We start from the raw sequence: 21823 nt of genomic DNA, 5'->3' as shown, positions 1-21823 counted from the left end.
GGTTACATTGTGGTCATAAAGATACATTAATACAGATTAGCCTTCTATAAATTCACATGCAAGAGTCACAAAAGTTATTTAGGCAAACATATAAAATACTACACCTACTAAATCATAGCTACAATTAGCAAACATTAGCTTATGGGTATAAGAGGAATCATTCGTATTGTCTCATTGAGGTGTGCGCATTTGTGCCTCACAGATGTGTGATTACGTGATACGCTTACAAATATATACGTTTGTGAGGGATTTGTGCGAGTGTGTGTGTGTGTGTGTGTGTGTGTGTGTGTGTGTGTCCGGCTGTCTCTGTGTGCCTGTGTGTGTACGTGTATGTGCATGTGACTGAGTGGGCTGTGAAATGTATCCCATCCAGGTGGGGTGGCCCAGAGCCATGCTCTCACTCCTCAGGGTGCTGTGTCCTCACCGCTTCTCCCTCCCTCCCTCCCTCCCTCCTTCCATCTCTCTCATACTCCTCTCCTTTCCTCCATCTCCCTCTCCTGCTCTCCTTTCCTCCATCTCCCTCTCCTGCATCTCTCTCTCCTACTCTCCTTTCCTCCATCTCTCTCTCCTACTCTCCTTTTCTCCACCTCTCTCTAACTCTCCCTTCCTCCTTTTCTCTCTTCATCTCTACCTCTCTCTCCCAGCCTCCTTGTCTCCCTCGTTCTCCCTCCATCTCTCTTCCTTCTCTCCCTCCCTTTGTCTCCTATTCTCCCTTCCTCCATCTCTCCTTCCCTATCTTCATCTCTATTTCCCTTCCCTCTATCTCCCAGCCTCCTTGTCTCCCTCTTTCTCCCTCCATCTCTCTTCCTCGCTCCCCCCTCCATCCAAACTGTTGTGTCTGGCGCGTCACCGAGCGGCCCTGAGTTACGGCCACTGCCTGTGAGGGCCTCCAGGCCCCAGGCGCCAGAGGTCAGCCAGCTGCAAGGGCCCCCGAGAGCCCCTGGAGGGCCCCGGCCGTCTGTTCCCACATGCACATGGTCGCGCTGAAAGGAAAGCCAGAAACTTGGCCTACGTCTGCGCTCTCTCGCTCGCTTGCTAAGTAACTCCAGGGAGAGTGAACTGTTTGCGCGCTATAAAATGCGAGGATCGATTGAGCAAGCGATCAATCTGTGAGGGATTTCTGTCCCTCCCTCCCTCCCTCTCTCCCTCCCTCTCTCCACACACACACACACACCTAATTTCTTGCTCCCAGCCCCTTCAGGCCTGGAGATGATGAAGTGCATTAGGGGAAAGAAAGAAAGGAAGAAAGAAAAAAAGAACAAAAGAAAAGGTAAGAGAAAGGAGAGACACCCTTTGCTTTTACTCTATATGATCCTTCAGACCTGCCCAGCCACCATCTCCCCTCGCTCTATCTATCTATCTATCTTTCTTTCTATCTCTCTCACACACACACTTTCCCGCTCTTTTTTATGACAGACACATAAATCACTCTTACCTACATGGCAACCCATCACTCTTTTCTTCCGCTCACCCACACACAGTAACTCAGTTTGTTGCAAAGCCAGACAGACATGCACAAAAACACACATTCTGTCTTTCAGTCATTCTGTCTGTCACATATATACACACACACACACACACACACATATCCTCTACAAATGTGCACATCCTCTTTCTTACAAACACAAGCTAACTCACTGACCATCTGACCCCCCCCCCCCCCACACACACACACACACAGACACACACAGACACACACACACACACACACAGACACACAGACACACAGACACACACACTCCATCTCTCGCTCCCAGAGCAGTTTATAATCCCCAGCACCTGCAAAAGCTCCGCACACTGCCGCCTGCCAAGAGTACAGCGTGTGACCTTGCCTGCATGACCAGAGACTCTGTGAGAGAGAGAGAGAGAGAGAGAGAGAAGAAGGGAGGAGAGAGAGAAACCATTAGCACGATTCAACACACACACACACACACACACACACACACAAGCCCAGCACACATCTGAAGACCCCGTGGGCACACACAGGATGAGGATGATGGGAAACGGCACGGTTATCTGTACGTTCTGTTTTCCAGCGTGATGTCATTCCCTCCCTCTCTCCACGAAAAAAGACAGGCCCTCTCCCCCCCCCCCCCCCCCCCCCCCCTCCTCAAGGACAAGCCAGCAGGGCCCCGGCAAAAAGAAGAGAAAAAAAACAATGAGAAGAGTCCAGCTCAGCAGAAAAGCCCCTGAAGACATTCAGGGAGAAAGTTCAACTGCACGCCACATATGCAAACCCAATCATTCGCTGGACCTTTTTATGAGCATGTTCAAGGGGGTTTTGGCCATGTCCAAACGGGACACACAATGGGAAAATAATAAACTCTAAAAAGATCAACAGACGTGCAACACTGCTGGAGGAGGCTGGAGGAGAGTGTATATGTCCCTGCGTGTGTGTGTGTGTGTGTGTGTGTGTTTGTCTGCGTGTGTGTGAACAGAGCGCGGGGTGTTTACACAAAGTGCGCAGTGCAGGGCAGTGCACATGGATCGGCAGCTCAGACAAGGCTGTGTTTGCGTGACTGCCACCTCATGTGTCTCGTTTATCATCAACGGTGTCTATGCTGGTGACGGCAGGAACACGCTCCGAGCGTGGCCAGACAGGTTCGTCCGGAACCTGCCGTTAATTACTCAAGCGCTGCGCTAGGATAACCTAAGCTTTACCACAAGTCAGCAATGCTGTCTGACTGAGCACTCTTCAATGCTCACACGCAATACCCACAGCACTGTAAAGAAAATAAACAAAAAAACGTTCAAAAATAGGTGATGCTCTTTGCATTGTGTAGAGAATCTTCCAGAAGGGTAGAGTTTGCTCCCTGGCAGGGTGTGAAGGCTGAGAGGCGAGTGCTCTAGGCTGGAGGGGGAGGCTGCTGGAGGCCCTGCCTGAGGACCCTGCTTCCCATCATATCTGGAGCTCATTCACATGTGTGTGTGTGTGTGTGTGTGTGTGTGTGTGTGTGTGTGTGTGTGTGTGTGTGTGTGTGTGTGTGTGTGCCACAGTACAGTGGTCTGACCACAATTGCAGTTGGAATCCCAAAAATGTGCACACACATACACAAACGTGTTGATGGGTAAACACCAACAAGGGAATTTTTTTAGAGACACACACACAACCTCATTACCATTCATAGATATACACCCAGCAACCAATAAAAACATCATACAGGCATGTCAAACACAAACACTCCCACATACATTCACATACATTCACACACACACACACACACACACACACACACACACACACACACACACACATTCCTACGCTCCCACACAGGGGCGAGGAAGGGGAGGGAGGCTAGGCTGTGTCAGTGCCAGGATGCATCATGTGTGTGTGATTAGGTGCAGATTAAAGGGGAGGCCATGTTCCCCCACATCAAAGGCCAGGTCCACACTTTCACTCCCCCTCATGAATAACTAATTGGAAGCAAATCCATCTTGGCCGCAGAGCACGGACCCCTCCACTGCTCGCCATGACCTCAACTCAACCTAGGCAACCCTGTGAGTGTGTTTATGTGTGTGTGTGTGTGCTTGTGTGCACACACGTGCATGTGTATATTTATGTTTGTGTATGACTGAATGTTTGTGTGTGTGTGTGTGTGTGTGTGTGTGTGTGTGTGTGTGTGTGTGTGTGTGCACGTGCACGTATGTTATGTTTTGTTATGAATGAGGACTAGCGGAGGCTGATCGAGTGAGTCAGGTCTTGGGAGTAAATAAACTCTCCGGCACTGGCAGCCGGCGGCTCTGGTTTGGGTTGAATTCATCTGGATCGTAAACACATGGTTTGGTTGGCTGGTTTCGGTCGAGTGGATAATGAGCGTGAATGACTGGGTGACACTACGCCGAAAGCCTCTTGTGGCCTCTGTGGGTTGGGCGATAACGGGTTTCTCCTGCTGTTTTTTGCCCAAACAGTGATGGACGATGTCAGCTCAGCGCTCCTTCCCAGTTGGTGGTGACTGGATGATGAGGTGCTGTGTACGCCTGCGGCGATTGGACGAGCTGAGAATGACGGGGCCTGGCGACTGCGAGAGGGGACCGCTGCTGGAGCAGGGGCGAGTCCTGCAAAGCACTGTGGGACGGAGGCTGGAAGCTTGGAGGTACTGGGCTGTCAGTCATCGGACTTACTTTGGCATACTTAAAAAAGTGAAGGACCCCGGGTGATTTATTTAATAATGTTCTGACATACTTTTGGCTTGCATATCGTAAATGTCTTAACTGCATAAATGGTGTCAATACAAAAATTATCAAAATAAAACAAAAAAAACTAACACCAAAAAAACGAACCAAAGAGGAGAAATCTTCACAAGAACAAAGTGGGAATGAATGACACATCAAGTGAAGACAGCTGATGCTCCCACGCCACATACTAGAGGGTTGTTCTTGACTTCCATGATGACCAAAAGCCTTCAGGATCGTGAGCACAGCTCTGGGAGGCCAGCCACACATCACAGCACATAAGTGTGACGTTAGCAATTTAGAATTGAAACACTTATTCCAACTTGTTTTCCCCTGACGCATGTACAACTTTATCTGCCTGCTTCTGTCTCTCATCTCTTCCCCCCCCCCCCCCTCCCCTTTCAGTTCTCCCTCCCTTCCCTTGCTCTGGGCTCTGGAAAGCAACCTTGAGACAAATTGAAATGTTTTTGGCGCTGTATAAATACAGAAAATGTAACTGACTTGAATATTGCTAGGATGTTCAACAGCTCAGAGATACATCCAAACATGCTCACCAGTCCTGGACAGAGAGCCAGACCAGGCATCATAGCAGGAAAACTGCCATCGCATGAGTGCACACAGATCATTGGGAAGACTTTAAGTGTGGGTGATTTTAAGCATGTATAACTGCAAACAGAATAAAGACATTTGACTTGGTCCAAATAGGACGGTTGCACTGTTACATAAACCATGCATGACAGAACCTATTACAGGTCACCAAAGGTGATGAGTCCAATTTGATTTGAACAAAAGAAAAAAAAAAAAGCATAAATTGGAAAGCCTTAAAATAGTTGGCTGTAAATGAATCACGATGCTCGCCAAGCCGAATGCTTTTTTTTAAGGGGGGGGGGGGGGGGTCTTGGGAAGGGAATCAAAAGAGAGTTGCGTGAAGCGTCTTGCTGAATGCTGGCCCGCGTCCTGAGGCTGGAGGGGAGAGAGAAGGGGGCCTCCAACTGCCATCCCCTTCCATTGTCCTCTCCCCTCACTCCTCTGACTCCCAAGGACAGCCCAGAACAGGACAGGAGACGCAAGCCTTTCACCAGATTCCAGGAACGGCAAAGAAGAAAAAAGACAAGGAAGAAAGAAGACAAGAAAAAAGGCAGACAGACAGACAGAAAGAGAGACAAACAGATAGAAAGAAAGAAAGAGACTGATACAAAAGACAGACAGAAGGACTGATAGAAAAACAGAAAGATAGTAAAAAGAATGTACAAACTTAAAGAAAGAGAAGTATGAGGGAAAGTTCTGGAGAAAGAGCTTGAGAAAGAAGGAGGAAGTGGGCGGCCAGTGAAAAGCTTCTTGCAGCGGCTCCTCAGTGCAGATGGCCTGGAGAGAATGCCTTTGAAATCGTGACAGGCCGGGGAAGCCGTGAATGACACTTCTTATTCTCCATGAGGCGACCAGCACTTCCGTCGCTCCCACAGCTGTGAGCCGTATTGTCCTGTCCAACGGCCCTCTCTCTATATATTTCTCTCTCTCTCTTTGCCCGGCTGCTGGAATTTTCTGCTCTTGCCCCAGAGACATGATGTCATTCACACAAACGCAGCGTTTTCAAAGAGAAATTACTTTTACTCGGCCCAGGGCAGAAAATTGGAGTGTGTGAGTATGTGTGTGTGTGTGTGTGTGTGTGTGTGTGTGTGTGTGTGTGTGTGTGTGTGTGTGTGTGTGTGGTGTGTGTGTGTGTGTGTGTGTGTGTGTGTAGGCGGGGGGAACGAAATGCGTTGGCCACGGTTGAACTTCGTGACAAATTATGGCTCTTTTTAATCACTGCTATGGTGACCATTAAAAGAGGGCATAATTTCAGACAGAGAGACAACGGCAAATGGAGGTTTTCAGGCTGTAAATGTGTCAGGACATGAGCAGGCTGTTATTTCTTTACTACTCGGTCATTACCAGGGAGAATTACAGCCGCTCAAAAAAAGAAAAAAATAAAGAGAAAGAGAGAGAGAGAAAAGGAACAGAAAAAAGCAAGGGAGGAAAGAGTGAGAGAGAAAGACAGGAAGAGAGGAGTAGACAGAGAGAGAGAGAGAGAGAGAGATAGAGAGAGTGAAAGACACAGAGAGGTAATGGGGGAACCCTTACCTTCAAGTACTCCCACAGTGGAAACTGCACCAGAGAGAAGGGGATCTGGAAGTTGGAAAAAGGGGGACAATTATAAAGTGAACCACAATGAACTACTCCTGTTCTTCCAGGTTACATGGGCAATAAATGAAGTCAAACCAAGTCATTAACCCACGTATGTATCACAGTCAGGGCGAAAATGAGTTGAAACTGTGCCATTGTTTTATATCAAACCAAGTCATTAACCCACGTCTGTATCACAGTCAGGGCGAAAATGAGTTGAAACTGTGCCATTGTTTTATATCAAACCAAGTCATTAACCCACGTCTGTATCACAGTCAGGGCGAAAATGAGTTGAAACTGTGCCATTGTTTTATATCAAACCAAGTCATTAACCCACGTCTGTATCACAGTCAGGGCGAAAATTAGTTGAAACTGTGCCATTGTTTTATATCAAACCAAGTCATTAACCCACGTCTGTATCACAGTCAGGGCGAAAATGAGTTGAAACTGTGCCATTGTTTTATATCAAACCAAGTCATTAACCCACGTCTGTATCACAGTCAGGGCGAAAATGAGTTGAAACTGTGCCATTGTTTTATATCAAACCAAGTCATTAACCCACGTCTGTATCACAGTCAGGGCGAAAATGAGTTGAAACTGTGCCATTGTTTTATATCAAACCAAGTCATTAACCCACGTCTGTATCACAGTCAGGGCGAAAATGAGTTGAAACTGTGCCATTGTTTTATATCAAACCAAGTCATTAACCCACGTCTGTATCACAGTCAGGGCGAAAATGAGTTGAAACTGTGCCATTGTTTTATATCAAACCAAGTCATTAACCCACGTCTGTATCACAGTCAGGGCGAAAATGAGTTGAAACTGTGCCATTGTTTTATATCAAACCAAGTCATTAACCCACGTCTGTATCACAGTCAGGGCGAAAATGAGTTGAAACTGTGCCATTGTTTTATATCAAACCAAGTCATTAACCCACGTCTGTATCACAGTCAGGGCGAAAATGAGTTGAAACTGTGCCATTGTTTTATATCTTTGTTTCAACAATGCATTTAACCCGTCATCACGCTCAGACAGAGAAGATGACGAAGCCTCACACGAGTAAGACGATATTGTTTCCAGCTCGGCGGAAAGATGATCCCCCATGACAGCAGGAACTCATTCCTACAAACGGCATCCCGACTGGCATGACGAGACAACTCCTAAAATGCCTAAAACCTCAACGGCTTCTGTGCTGGGCAGGAATGCGGGACCCTGATGGCAAACTGGCAAACCACAGTATGCACACACTCACCACCAGGTCCCCACAGTGGAGGCAGGACAACAGCAGAAAGTCTTTTAGATGCACACAGCACACAGCCATGTCTCAACATGGGTTTCACCACGATCTAGATGAATGAAAGCTCAATTCGGACTGGCTTGGCGTTTTAAAACGATAATGTTCAGGTATTTCCTGTTTGTTTTTGAACGTCCGAAATGAACACCCTAGCCACAGAGAATGAACCCATGTGCCAGGCAAGCAGTGCAGAGGTAATGTACCAATTAATGGTGTTACTCGTTACCAGCAGGCCAGTGCATCACTACAAACATCCAAAATATCTCGTAGAAACTCTTGCATCGAGGATACCTTTTGACAATATAACAATACAACGCTTTATTTTACAAAACCTACATCTTTCACAACAAGTATTAGAACAAGGGACAATCATGGGAAGTGAAGGGGCTTTGGGTCTGGTGCTGGTCTGGTCCAACGTGTTGTGATTCTTATAGGCCTGCAGGAGCCATTGAAGAAATTGAAGATATTATCTTTATTAACAATAGAGGCTGAAGAAATATGCTTCACCATTTAACCTTTCACCACTACATTAGGTTCTAACGTCTGTGATTCTCAGCAGGAGAAGAGAAGCGGTTGTTTATTTCACATGTACATTTTTTTTTTTTAATCAACACATATCAGGTGTAAGAAATTCACTCCCAACAGCTGTGTGCTTTAGTGTACACACACACACACACACACAGACACTCACACACACGCACACAGAGACACTCACACACACAGAGACACTCACACACACACACAGAGACACACACAGACACACAGACAGACAGACAGACAGACAGACAGACAGACAGACACACAGACACACAGACACACAGACACACAGACACACAGACACACACACACCTGTCTTTTATTATGGGCATGATAGTGCCAACCTTTCCAGACACCAGCAAAGAGAGAGAGATGAAGTGAAAGCATGGGAGAAAGTATGTGTGTGTGTGTGTGTTTGTGTGTGTTTGTCTGTGTGTGTATGTGTGTGTTTGTCTGTGTGTGTATGTGTGTGTGTGTCTGTGTGTGTGACATTTTCAGGGAATCATCTGCTCTGTGGATGTAACACCTCAGGCAGCGAGGAGCACGCGTGAGACACAGGTGGTCAGTCTCACGCTGGTGAGGCAGACGGAGACGGGGCTGATGGGAGGAGGGAGGTGAGGAGCACACGCACAGCTCGGACGGACAGACAGACGGGAGGCCAGCAAGTCCTTTCTTACGGCAGCGAGCGCCGAACCGGAGAGTGACGGGTGATTTAGCCTTGCAGCGCTCCATGTGTCAATCTGCCTCAGCACAAACATAAATACCACACATAAATCACATGAGCACTGTTTTGTGTGCATTGAAAGGTTCTGTTGAGAATCAGCAGTTATCCCTGAAGTACACAGAAAAACAAAGAGGGGAAGAGGCAGGGAAACGCCACCCAGCAGATTATCAGTTTATAAAGGAAACACCATAAGGGGTTCTCAAAACTTAAAAAAATGGTGTGGGGTAACAACAGAGTGTGTGTGTGTGTGTGTGTGTGTGTGTGTGTGTGTGTGTGTGTGTGTGTGTGTGTGTGTGTGAGTGTGTGTGTGTTTGAAAGTGAGTGAGTGAGTGAGTGTGTGTGAGAGTTAGTGTGAGTATGTGTGTGTGTGTGTGTGTGTGTGTGTGTGTGTGAGTGTGTGAGAGTGAGTGAGTGAGTGAGTGAGTGAGTGAGTGAGTGTGTGTGTGTGTGAGAGTGAGAGTGTGAGTGTGAGTGTGAGTGTGAGTGTGAGTGTGAGTGTGTGTGTGAGTGTGTGTGTGTGTTTGTGTGAGAGAGAGTGAGAGAGTGAGTGTGTGTGAGAGACAGAGTGTATGTGTATGTGTGTGTGTGTCTGTGGGTGTGTGTGTGGGTGTGTGTGTGTGTGTGTGGGGGGGGGGGGGGGGGGCGGTAAAGACTGGCCACCAGTCTGAGTGCTTGTCCCCCCAGGGCAGTCTCTCCATATTAATATTCACAGAGGGCAGAGGGCACGACTCAAATCTGCTGCACACATGCTGCGTGCTTCATGCCAGTGCATATAAAACCACATACCTTCAATGCTCTCTCTCTCTCCCCCTTCCTCTCTTTCTCCCTTTCTGTCTTTCCCTCTCCCTCTCTCTGTTTCTCCCTAGTCTGTTTGGCATCATACACAATAATGATGATCCCGGCCTAAACTTGGTAAAGCCATCTCCTTTGAACGTCTCCATGACAGTGCGCTTCACAGCTTTGGCTGTTGGCTGAGGACAAGTGAGACGCGCGGCTGCACTCCAGCTCGTAAATGGAGAGACTGTGAAGGCAAAGCCCACTCGTGACAGATGATAAATAAATGCTGTCCAAATCAAAACACTTTTACCTCAGACGCTTATTTTTTTAATTTTAACTTGTGAAATGCTGAATCGTACATCTAGCCTAAATACTGTGTGATTGGTTGTGCAAGAACTTGGATGTGTGAGGAATCCAACCTTCTCCCTAACGCCTGCTCCTCCCACCTCTAATTCCTTCACAATCTGAAAAACATTCAGACATTCAACAGCTGTCATTCAGACATACTGAAGTGGAGGTATGAGGTTTTATTAGCCAACGTTGACTGCAGATGTTCTGGGAGAGAGAGACACAGACTAGTGGTAATTCAGTCTGTTCCTTAGGATGATCACAGCTAGGAAGAAAGCAGCTTCATCATCAGGCCTTACAGTTTGAAACCATTTGTAATGCAAACTGCTGTGTGTTACTCTGTGTGTGTGTGTGTGTGTGTGTGTGTGTGTGTGTGTATGTGTGTGTTACTATGTGTGTGTGTGTGTGTGTGTGGACTCATTTCCTGCATCAGAGTGTGCTGTGAGACTCAGTTATGAGTGGATAGAACTGACACACAGATGTTTATCACGGCGTCCATTCCAGCAGTGTCATTCATCAGCACGCTGACCTCAAACACCTGTGTCATTTAACAATAGGGGACAACCTGCCAAGTGTGTGCGTGTGTGCGTGTGTGCGTGTGTGTGTGTGCCTTAGTCAGTGGAAAGAAAGCTGGATGTCTGGAACTTATGAATGTGAATCACATGCAGTCTGTCTTCTTTGAGTAAGTGTATGTGTGTGTGTCTGTGTGTCTGCACGTGTTTGTGTGTGTGTGTCTATCTGTGTGCGTGTGTCTGTGTCTGGCCGCCAGGTACTTCATCATTGGCAGCTAAAGACAGGCGTTCTGGTTGTCACTCTGTCCGGCGCGAGGTGCATTAGTATTCCCAGTGGCTGCGGCCTGTCATGGGCCGTTACTGGCCGGCACGGCCTCCTCCTCCTCCGCGGGAACACATGTCAAAATACATTTCAATTGAGCCTGATTGCGGAGGTTGCCTCTGCCTGCAATTTGACAAATGACTTTAATGGGTCAGACGGTCTGCGCGGAATACTGATGAGCCTGCAAGTCGTGACGCGAGTTGCAGTGTTGTCCTCGCCTGCGGAATGAACAATCCTCCTGTTGGGGTCAGACCCAACGACTGTTTAGTCGACCACAAACCTCAATTTGGATCGCACGCCGGAGCTGAAGCAAATGAATTTATCCGCAGATTCGGTGATAAGGCATAGCAAACGGTCATCGTAAAAAAATGAATCCGCCGTTGACACGTAGTAACGGCCTTAATGTACGGTTGGAAGTTTGCTGCCCAGCTAATTTATTAGCTGAGTGAAAGGAGCCATTTGTGGAGAGTGTTCGACACACACCCACACAAAGGCATCCACAGACACGCCTCACAAAGCCCTTTCACAGGTAGGCTGCCCGCACAACACAGAGCTGAAGTTGCTCGTTGTTACATGGCAGCTGAAAACACAGTCGCCCTCGCCGCCCCACATAGTGGGACCATAACACTAAAACACACACACACACACACACACACACACACACACACACACACACACACACACACACACACACACTAACGTTTAAGAGCCCGCAGGATGCTTGACAGCTGGGGATATTTACTGTCCCTGGCAAAGACAAAGAACCTCAGAGGCAAATACCAAACCCCAGTGGCAGCAGCACAGGCCTGAGGCCCAGAGGTGCAGTCCAGATACACGCCTCAAGGGCCACAGGGGCCACAAACAGGCATCCAGACCCATTTTCCAACAACGCAGAACGGGTTCTGTTCTGGTTTGCACACCAAATTTTGAACCATTCAGACCATTTTGAGCAGAAATATATTGGTTTGAAACCTGAAAAGTTGGTTCCCAGTTGGAACCAAAATAAAGTCGTTTTGTTCCAGCAGGGTTTTTCCTGGGTCAAAATGGCTCTTCGGTGCTCCCCAAAAAAAATTGCGCGCTATGCGCGCACAGTCTGTGTTACCTATCAGCAGAAATCAATGTTTTTTACATTTCATAAATAATGGAGCTAAGCTTGAGGTTATCATTAGTGTGCTTGCCCGAAGGGAAGCACAGTATTGTTATCGTCAAGTTTTCTTTATTAGTGTGCTTGCCCGAAGGGAAGCACAGTATTGTTATCGTCAAGTTTTCTTTATTCCGTACGTTTTTCTTGCAGCTAACTCCTCCTCGCCCGATTGAGCTAGAGACGCCATTCAAACACCAAAACGTCCGGCCCGATCCCGTGCAAGCTGCTATGACTTTTCGTGGCGGTAACCCATGCCACTCCTTTTTTATACCTCTTTTTCATCCCCTTTTTTCTCCATAGACTAACATGGGGAAGGTTGAGCCATTGTGACGTCACCCACTAAGGCGAAGCTCTGTATTCTCCTGTAACGGCAGTTGACGGCCAGCGACGACCAGCATACAATCATGGATATAAACACTAGAAATGCTGTTGCTGAACTTCATCTACACACCTGATTTAATTCTTTAAGCCTTATTGGACATATTTTTATCTTAAAAGCTATATATATTTGTATTTAACTATTTTGAGAAATGATAACGTTATTACGTGATGTGCCTTCGCTGCAGAACAGGATGGTATAAGAGAAAGAGAGCGGAGATTCTCCTAACTAGCTGGCTAATGTAGCCATCCCATTTAAGCTATTCATATTACCACTAAGCTATTTGTGACATTGGTAATTATACAGTATAATTTGTTACATTTCACTCTCAATTTTTCCCGCTACAAACTGCTTAGTATTCCACTTTGTAGCCTTCTCTAATCACTCGATTACCTCAGCCAGCCAGATTGGCAAAATGACAGCACCGAGAGGTCCACGTATGTTTACCCTGGAGAGAGCAGTAGTGCTTTGCCAAATTGAGCCAGAGATTTTCGAGTCGAATGACAACGAAACTAATGTAAGTTGTAAAATGAATGTTGATGGATAACAACCTAAATCTGAGCCATAGTTGCCAACTCTGGCATCTACAACATTTCTGATTAGCTAATAGCCTACACATAGCCTCTTACTCTATAAAACATTAAAGCAAATATGGCGATTATTATTTACCTTATCTGCTGGTAACCATAGAAGATCGTGAAGTAGGCCTACTAGTGATTTGAGTCCAAGCCCATATGTATTGTAGATGAGGTAATCCACTTGGTGCTAACAAGCACATCAAAACTCCAGTCAAAACGATGGTCTGTCGACAACGCAGATTTCGCTAATATGTTTATCCTACTTGTAACTTGTTGGGTGCTAGAAAGCTCTCTGAACATATGACCGGTCTTACTATACTGTTAGTACACAGAGTATTCCTATTTTATGGACTGCATGGCTTATGAACAAAGCTCATGTAAAGTGACATTTCTAGTAACGTAATCTTGGAATGTGGCCTGGCTCACGTCGCTGTCATTCTTCCACACTGTCAGTGGACGAGCGTTGGCTCACTGTAGATTCACTTTGTTTGCGTTATTTCAGTGTAGTATTTATTTATATATTTAATTTTGCAATTAGGCTATATAGGCTGTCAAAAAGGTGTTGTATCGCTATGGCAGGGTTACATGAAGTAAATATGAATGTAATAGACTACTTTGTGCTACTGAATAATGCAGCTGAGATAATAAAGTCTTTGGAAGATGTTTTGTGTCATGTCTATAGGTTTATGTCTGTAAATGTGAAATGGTTAGTGGTAGGCCTACATCTCATGGCATTTCAATATATTTCTAGTTTAGTGAGCTACACTTTAGATATTTTCTGAGAGTCATCGAGTTTAGCTGCCCCCTCCTTATATGGATAAAACATATAACAAGCCAGACATCACTGTTGAGAGAGAACTGCATTAAGTCTAACATATAGGCCTATCTTACAATAAACTTTAAGTAAAGCTGGCTATGTAACCACATTCATTCCAATATTGTTGCAGAGATGTTTCCTTTTACCAAGATAACAATTTCAACAATTCACTTAGCTCAGTAAGTCAGTATAACGAAACTCTGGAACTATTAGGCTATGACCAAATGTAACACACTAGACCCTTTCACAATAAACAAGCAAACAAACAAACAAAAACAGAACAACAAAGATACCCTCATATGTCTAAACGTCAGTGGAGCCAAAATATAATGGTTGAGCTTGGTTGCTTGCTAAAATATATTGGAAGAAGGCCCCACTACACTGATTGAGTATATGTAAATACATGTTAATTCATAGGCACTTGTTCTCTCTGTCACAGAGCAAGCACACTCTCGCAGTTCGTTCACGAAACGCATTCTAGTTTCTTTATTTATTTATTTATTCCGTACGTTTTTCTTGCAGCTAACTACTCCTCGCCCGATTGAGCTAGAGACGCCATTCAAACACCAAAACGTCCGGCCCGATCCGGTGCAAGCTGCTATGACTTTTCGTGGCGGTACTCCTTGTCACTCCTTTTTTATTCCATTTTTTCATCCCCTTTTTCTCTCATTGACTAACATGGGGAAGGTTGAGCCATTGTGACGTCACCCGCTCTATCAGTCGTTCTCCATTCAACTGTAGGAATATTAAGAGACACCTTCCAGGGCTCTACAGTGCGAGTATTTCACTCGCATAAATAGGTACGTGCAAACTTGAAAAATAATTTACAAGCACAGTGTGCGAGTGACAGACAGTTGTCAATACGGCGCCAAAAAGTGAAGCATTCCATTGATTTCACATGGAAACAACTGACAGGGTCGCGACTCCAGGGTTTTCCACGGGACCTGCGACGGGACCAACAGCAGCAGCAGCATAATCATCATCTGGATTTACTGACATTTTCGGTATATATAAACACATAATATCAATTGGTAACTGGTGTGTTGTATCCTGTTTATGTCTGATACTTTATAAACATTTATGTTTTACGTTAACTTATTACACTAGGCAGCAGTATTGTGAAGTAGAGCTAGAAATGGCTTTGCTAGCTCCCATATTGTAGCTCACACCAGCAACTGCTCAATTTAGGACAGAAAGGAGTTTGGTAAATTAGCTTGTAACTGTCAATGATAACTAGTTATTAGAATATATTAGCCAACGTTAAGTTGACTTCAAAGGGGCAGTCGAGTGTTTAGGTTGTGTCAGCTAGCTTGGAAAGCTAGCTAATAATTTTTGATTGAAGCTTCACGTTAGCCTCTGTAAACGTTTAGCTAGCTAACGTTAGCTAACTATGAGGTAGCATATCCCAAGTAACTTGTTGTGACCGATAGCGTGAGTTAACATTAACCCGTGTCCTGGGAGTAATGATTCATGAGAGACCTTGAATCATTAGGTTAACTGAAAAACGTTTGAGGATGTACACACAGCGTAGCTGTTGTAGTGTGCTCAGTTTTCGAAAACTAGACTGAAACTAAGAAGGATAACTATGACTAAATGTGACTAAAACTAATATGCACTGAATCTAAAATAGCTGCTGAATCTAAAATAGCTGCCAAAATGAACACTGAGATGTATTAATTTTGGCAGCTATTTTAGATTCAGTCTTAAGACAAAAATGCATATTAGTTTTAGTCACATTTAGTCATAGTTATCCTTCTTAGTTTCAGAAGAGGTTTTTCATGGTTGCTAGCTCTAATCAGATGTACTATAGGCTTATAAGAGAAGACTAACTTTTTATGCCAACGAACACCAATAACTAGAACTAATTTGACAGACTATAAACCAATGTGATACACGTGCTCTCTAGCTATACAGTAAAAGTGTTGCTTACGTTTGATACTAGACCTACAGTCTAACTCTAACTGCATTAAGTCTAACATATAGGCCTATCTTACAATAAACTTTAAGTAAAGCTGGCTATGTAACCGCATTCATTCCAATATTGTTGCAGAGATGTTTCCTTTTACCAAGATAACAATTTCAACAATTAACTTAGCTCAGTAAGTCAGTATAACGAAACTCTGAGATGCCCTCATATGTCTAAACGTCAGTGGAGCCAAAAAATAATGGTTGAGCTTGGTTTCTTTCTAAAATATATTGGAAGAAGGCCCCAATACACTGATTGAGTAGATGTAAATACATGTTAATTCATAGGCACTTGTTCTCTCTGTCACAGAGCAAGCACACTCTCGCAGTTCGTTCACGAAACGCATTCTAGTTTTGCTTGCACTTTAAATTAAAGTAGATAGGCTAATATATTGACAATAGTCCAAGCCCCATGGTGCTATCATGTATGGTTCAAAGATTCAAGATCAAGGTTTACCTCATATGCAAACTACTGAAATCTATATCAATAGAATCTAGAACTAACCAGTGGTCAGAAATGGAACACACGAATTATGAAAGTCAAGTTTATCTATTATTACTATTCATGTTTATTATACAAACCTACATACCATTATTTTCACCGATGGAGGCTGCGTTGGAAATTAATAATCAAACTTTTGACAGTATTTTGAGTGGAAATTGAATGTGCATTTGTACAGGTGTATTCGTGTACGTCGGGCTGGCACTCGCAGTGGAACGACAGTTTTCAACCGCACCGGTTTATCAATAATAATATTAATATTATTATATTCGAGATGCAACACAAACGAGTTGAGCTTTCAAAACCAATGCTGTTGTCTGCCTTCCCGAGGCCCCGCGTTCTACTGGTACTCGTTTTAACGCGTAGACAAATCAAGTAATAGCCTACACCTGTGTAAGTTCTCAACATAGCAGATATTTTAATAAATTGAAAGCCATGAATATTGAAACCGCCGACTGATGAAGTCAGGATGCATCCGCATCCGATGCATGCATCCGCATCCGAGTAATTAAGTCATTGGCTCTGTCCATTCGCACACCTCACAGTTGCGTAAAGATCAGACTTATCAACTCGATTACTATTGATCAAAACAGAACGAGAGTTCGGCTGTAGCCTACTTGAAACATACTATTCAGAACATATTCGCTGACGTGCATTGCATACGTGATGAATTGCTCACAAATCTGCTTAAAACAACTAGTGAAGGTGTTTTAGAATAATATTTATGCCATATACAAGTGACTTTATGTAAACACCACTTATTAATGTTAGCTGCCTAATTATTTAGCGCAATGCTAGCATGACTCTACCGTAATTCGATTTTTAACCAAGGTAGCCTATTGTACTATTGAGCCTGTTGATCGCGACCTGTTTACAAATCTGGTTAAAAAGATAAAGGTGAGCTGTTATTTATAGATACTAAATATTTCCCAGGCATCTAATGGCTTACAGCTACCTCTAAAGCATCTAAACGTACAGAGTAAGGTAAGTTGACTGCTAAATCGGCAGCCACCAGTCTTGGATAGCTCTCATAAATCAGTTATTGTATATATGGCATTAATATTAGTCTTACCATCACACATAGGATATATAGGTTCACGCACACACTGCTTAAATAAAACTTAAAGCCTACTATCAAAGTATTGTTTTTTTTAAGATAATGTAGGCAACTGCTTGCTAGCTGCTTTATACAAACAAAATCAAATTAAAGTGAATAACGTCTGGCAAACTTGTCTTGGAGAAGCCTCTGTTCAATGATTGGCTGAGGGGGTAGGAGGCGGGATCTGCTGCTGCTGCTTGAATTCAACGTGAGCGCTTAAAACACCATTAAGCTGAATTGGATGACAGTTTTTTTTTTTTGCTTTAGGCGCTCGGGATTTTTCATAGGCGTTCGGGAAAACGGCTTAGGTGCGCGCCTACATTTTCTCTATGCAGGAAAAACCCTGTCCAGTACCAGTGGCTTCAGTGGGTGTATAATTCTACAGTTTGGAGAAGCAGCAGAGCACAAGCTCACAGGTGCATCAAGGCAATCCACCATCTTGCTACTATTGTTTACCCCAAGTGTCACTAGGCCCGTGTACATGTTTTTTATCGAATCGTCTTCACGAGTAGGTGTGGAGATTTTTAAGGGAAGCGGCTCTTGTCGTTACGTGTATACATGGAGCGAAATTTGAACCGGTTACCTTGCCTTGGGCATGCGCAAAGACAACGGAGATGTGCTGACACCTTGTTTGTTTACTAACAACATCAACGTGGATCTGCATCGTGCACAGGCAGTGTAGTGGCTAAAAGTTCCCTTCTTTCTATCAGTAGATAGTTCTTAACATTTTCTTTGAATAACCACTCTCAGACGGAAAGAAAACGAGTCGTATGTGTTTCAACAACGGTAGAAAAACTGTGTTTTCTCCGTCTGTTACTGAATTCTGACCAGTGCAGCAAATGTGACAGTTGCTATATTAATGTGCGAGCTTCCAAGCAATGCAATGCATGAGCACTCAAACGTATTTTCAAGCCCACAGACAGTTAAAAAAATGTTGTGCTGATGGATGCGACACCAGTCGCAAAAATAACCCAAATAAACAATTGAATTGTATACCAAAAGATTTAGATCGGCAGAATTAATGGTTAGCTATAAATGGTTGGTTGCAAATTATAAGAGACAACTAGCAGCTAACAGCTAACTCCCGAGAGCCTGGGAATGACTGACATGTTAAGTGAAATGCAGCACGTTGATACAATCGTGAACATTTGCTGTGCCTTATCAGAGCTAAACTCTCCTGACTAAGCTAGAGTGCTAATAGTTAGCGCGCTAATAGCGAACTTTACTAAAGGCTTTGGCTAGACCTAGCTAGCCCACATTGGCACTCTTAACCACTACTAAAATAAATCGATTGATAACCGCTGTTTGAGTAACTTACATGTCCCTTGATGACATACACGTGTTTTGCCTCGATGCCATTTATTGCCACAAATGCTGTGCCTTATCAGAGCTAAACTCTCCTGACTAAGCTAGAGTGCTAATAGTTAGCGAACTGCTAGCGAATTTTACTAAAGGCTGTAGCTACATCTAGCTAGCCCACATTGGCACTCTTAACCACCACTAAAATAAATCGGTTGATAATCGCTGTTTGAGTAACTTAGATGTCCATTCATGTGTTTTGCCTCCAGATGCCATTTATTGGTGTCGTTCACCCATCCTGCAACTGCAAATTGATATGCATCTGTACTCTTGAAAGCCTTCAGGCTATCTCCGGTGTATGGGGATGGATTGTGTACGCGGTTGGGTCATCTCCACGCAGTCACGCATGCGCATAACACTCCCTATGAGTGGATTCCCTGACCGCCATCCCCATGTTACATCGGCCTTATTTGACCCACCCTTTTTGAGCTGAACGATCGGGGTAGACCACCTCTCTCGAAAGGCTCAGACATCGTCGGAAAAATGACCGGGTCAAATTTAGGCGTGAGCTACATGAGGCAATTATAAGCGAATTACGATCTTTTACCGGCTTAAACGCGATTTGGGTTGGTTAAATTGACACATGTATTCGGGCCTACTGACTGGGCTGGAAGTGCTGGATGTGAGGAAGGAGCAACTGATTCACAAGCCATGATTTGTAGGGAAGAGCACTTCAAAATGCAGTCCACGCTTCAGAAAAGTTGTTGATATTTGTGCTCAACAGCCAATCGAATTACACCCATCCCTTTCATGCTTCTTATGGACAGTATTGATTGGCTAGGACAGTTTGTGGCTTGGTCTGAGCCATTTTGTTTGTTTCCCATTTAAAGACTGTCAGGACTGTGTACAAACACCGGAGTTGTTTTTGAGCGCAAACACTAAAAAGACTGCTAAAGGACCATGAAGAGCAATTGGCTTAATCTGAAAAAAAAAGCGCGTGGGACCAGAATCGCAGACTTCGCCTTTAATAGAGTAGCCAAGAAGAAAAAGAAGAATAAATAGTCGATGTAAAAAAAAGAGTTGATGAGAACAGAAACGGAGCTGAGAGTGTGAATGAGGAATAAAGAAAGACGGAGAAAGGGTGAGGATTATCCAGGGCATTCTGTGGAGAAATACTGAAGCAGGGGAGCTGGGCCTGAAAGATAGACAGAGAGATGGGCTGAGACAATTCTAGGCACCAAAAAGGAGAGAGATGCAGCAAGGGAGAGAAGGGAGCCCCATAGAACTGGTGTACGCCCACTAAAATACACAGAGTACCTTGTGTGGAGTAGCATGAACCACGGAAAATGAGTCTTGTCGATAGCCATGGCGAGGGGGCATCTTCCCCCTCGGAGAATGAAGAAATAGTTGATAAAAAGGTGCGTCTTCCTCAGTCATTTGGAAGTGGTTTGGCTTTCCAAAAAACGACAAAGAGCAGAGCATTGTGTCGTAAACAGGTGGCTACCAAGACTGGTAACACGACCAACCTTTTCTACCACTTGAAATAAAATCACGCCATGGAACACGCAGAAAAATTGAGTTTGCGCCAAGGTACTCAAATCAAAAGCAAATCTGTCGTTGTCCGCCCGAAGCAGTCAACTATGTCAGCGTTCGTGCCCTACGAGCAAACATCCAAAAGACACAAAGACATCACAAATGCTATTATGTATTGCATTGCTAAGGACATACAGCCAATTAGCACTGTTGAAAAACAAGGTTTTAAAAAGCTTATCAATTTACTTGACCCCAGGTTTGTGCTCCCTGGCCGCAAATATTTCTTCCACACCGCGCTGCCTAAAATGTATGCAGAATGTAGGGAAAAAGTTGAGAAAGAGCTGAAGAGAGATCTGACTTATTTTGCTACGACCACCGTTCTGTGGTCAAGTCGCACGTCAGAGCCATATATTAGCTTATTATATTATACAGAGCATATATTCGCTAGACGTTCTAATGGAGATTGATATGCACTTTATTTATTTGTATTTTGTATATCTTGTTCATAACTTGTAAGAGCTTATATAGTTCTAAAAAAGAAATGTTGGGAGTTTACAATAAAAAAGAAACATTGAAACCTTTGGTTTGTACAGGCGTTCTTGTCTGAAGCAAATATGCACCTTTGAAACAGACTTAATTTATATCGTCTTATATCGTTATCGAATGAAAATATAAATATCTATCGTGATAATTTTTTACCCATATCGCCCAGCCCTACTACGAGGTGAGCAGGAAATCTGCGGACCCGGACCTAATCCCACATTTATTACCTGCTAATGCAGCCAGCCCTAATCCCACATTTATTACCTGCTAATGCAGCTGGCCTTTGCGCTCCGTACAGTGGGGACAACAGCCTCTCCGGCCTCCTCATCCAACTCAGCCGACTTTCGGGGAGTTTTCCTTATACCGAGCCTGGTTAGCACCTTTGTGCAAGATGTGTGTGATTATATAGAAAAAAAAGCTGTGCTTGTAAAAAATAGTTCACACGTGAGCGGACAAGCAGTCAAACCGCCTAACTTTGCGCTCTTGGGAATTGTTACTTTCGCTTGCTTAGTCTCGGCCCGTCTGCAAAATAACCCTGCAGGTTTGATGTCTAATTCATTCTGGAGTTCATTAAAAGTGGAGTTCCTTATTTGTGTTGAGCGCGAATCGAAAAATCACTGGAGCCGAGCAGCAAGAAGGCAAACTGTCCGCTCTCTTGTTTTATCAAGCAAACTAATCAGCATCTCTAGAACAGAGAGAGAGTCAAACCTGTTTTGCCCACAGTGATTTACGACGTCCGTCACAGGCTGTTTTGCTTTGTGAGCGATAAACTCTGCCTCCAGCTTGTGTGAGTGTGTGTATGTGTGTGTTTGTGACAGTTAGCAGATCAGCTCGCTCCATGTCATTTTTCTGAGAGAAGATCTGTTATCTTTGCTCGTATTTTTTTAATTGCTGAGGCCAAAAACAAAAAGGTTTTTTGCAATTAAAATTCTCACCGCGAGAATATGAGGACCTGCTTGACTAAACCGGTCTTCCACGCGCCCCATCAATCTGGATTAGTGTCGGATCTCAATTAGGTCTTCACTTGCCTATCCTAAGCCGTCCTTAATTGGCAATATCCTCCATTTAAATTATAATCACAGAGGCAGATCATCCACGGGGGTGATTTACAAGC

The 21823-nt window shown here is 44.4% G+C and overlaps 1 protein-coding gene across 1 annotated transcript in view; it reads right to left on the bottom strand.

Moving 5' to 3' along the window:
• slc25a26 (solute carrier family 25 member 26) overlaps positions 1-21823 on the bottom strand; it is a 56295-nt gene that overhangs the window by 11900 nt on the left and 22572 nt on the right. Inside the window, exons 6-7 of the mRNA XM_080845794.1 lie at positions 6295-6339; positions 1780-1849 (exon numbers count right to left, since the gene is read on the bottom strand). Of these exons, the coding sequence (XP_080701920.1) occupies positions 1780-1849; positions 6295-6339 (115 nt within the window). The remainder of the gene's footprint in view (positions 1-1779; positions 1850-6294; positions 6340-21823) is intronic.

The sequence above is a fragment of the Sprattus sprattus genome, assembly GCF_963457725.1.
Source record: "Sprattus sprattus genome assembly, chromosome: 10".
NCBI classification, from domain to species: domain Eukaryota; kingdom Metazoa; phylum Chordata; class Actinopteri; order Clupeiformes; family Clupeidae; genus Sprattus; species Sprattus sprattus.
This window is presented reverse-complemented; position numbering and strand designations above follow the sequence as displayed.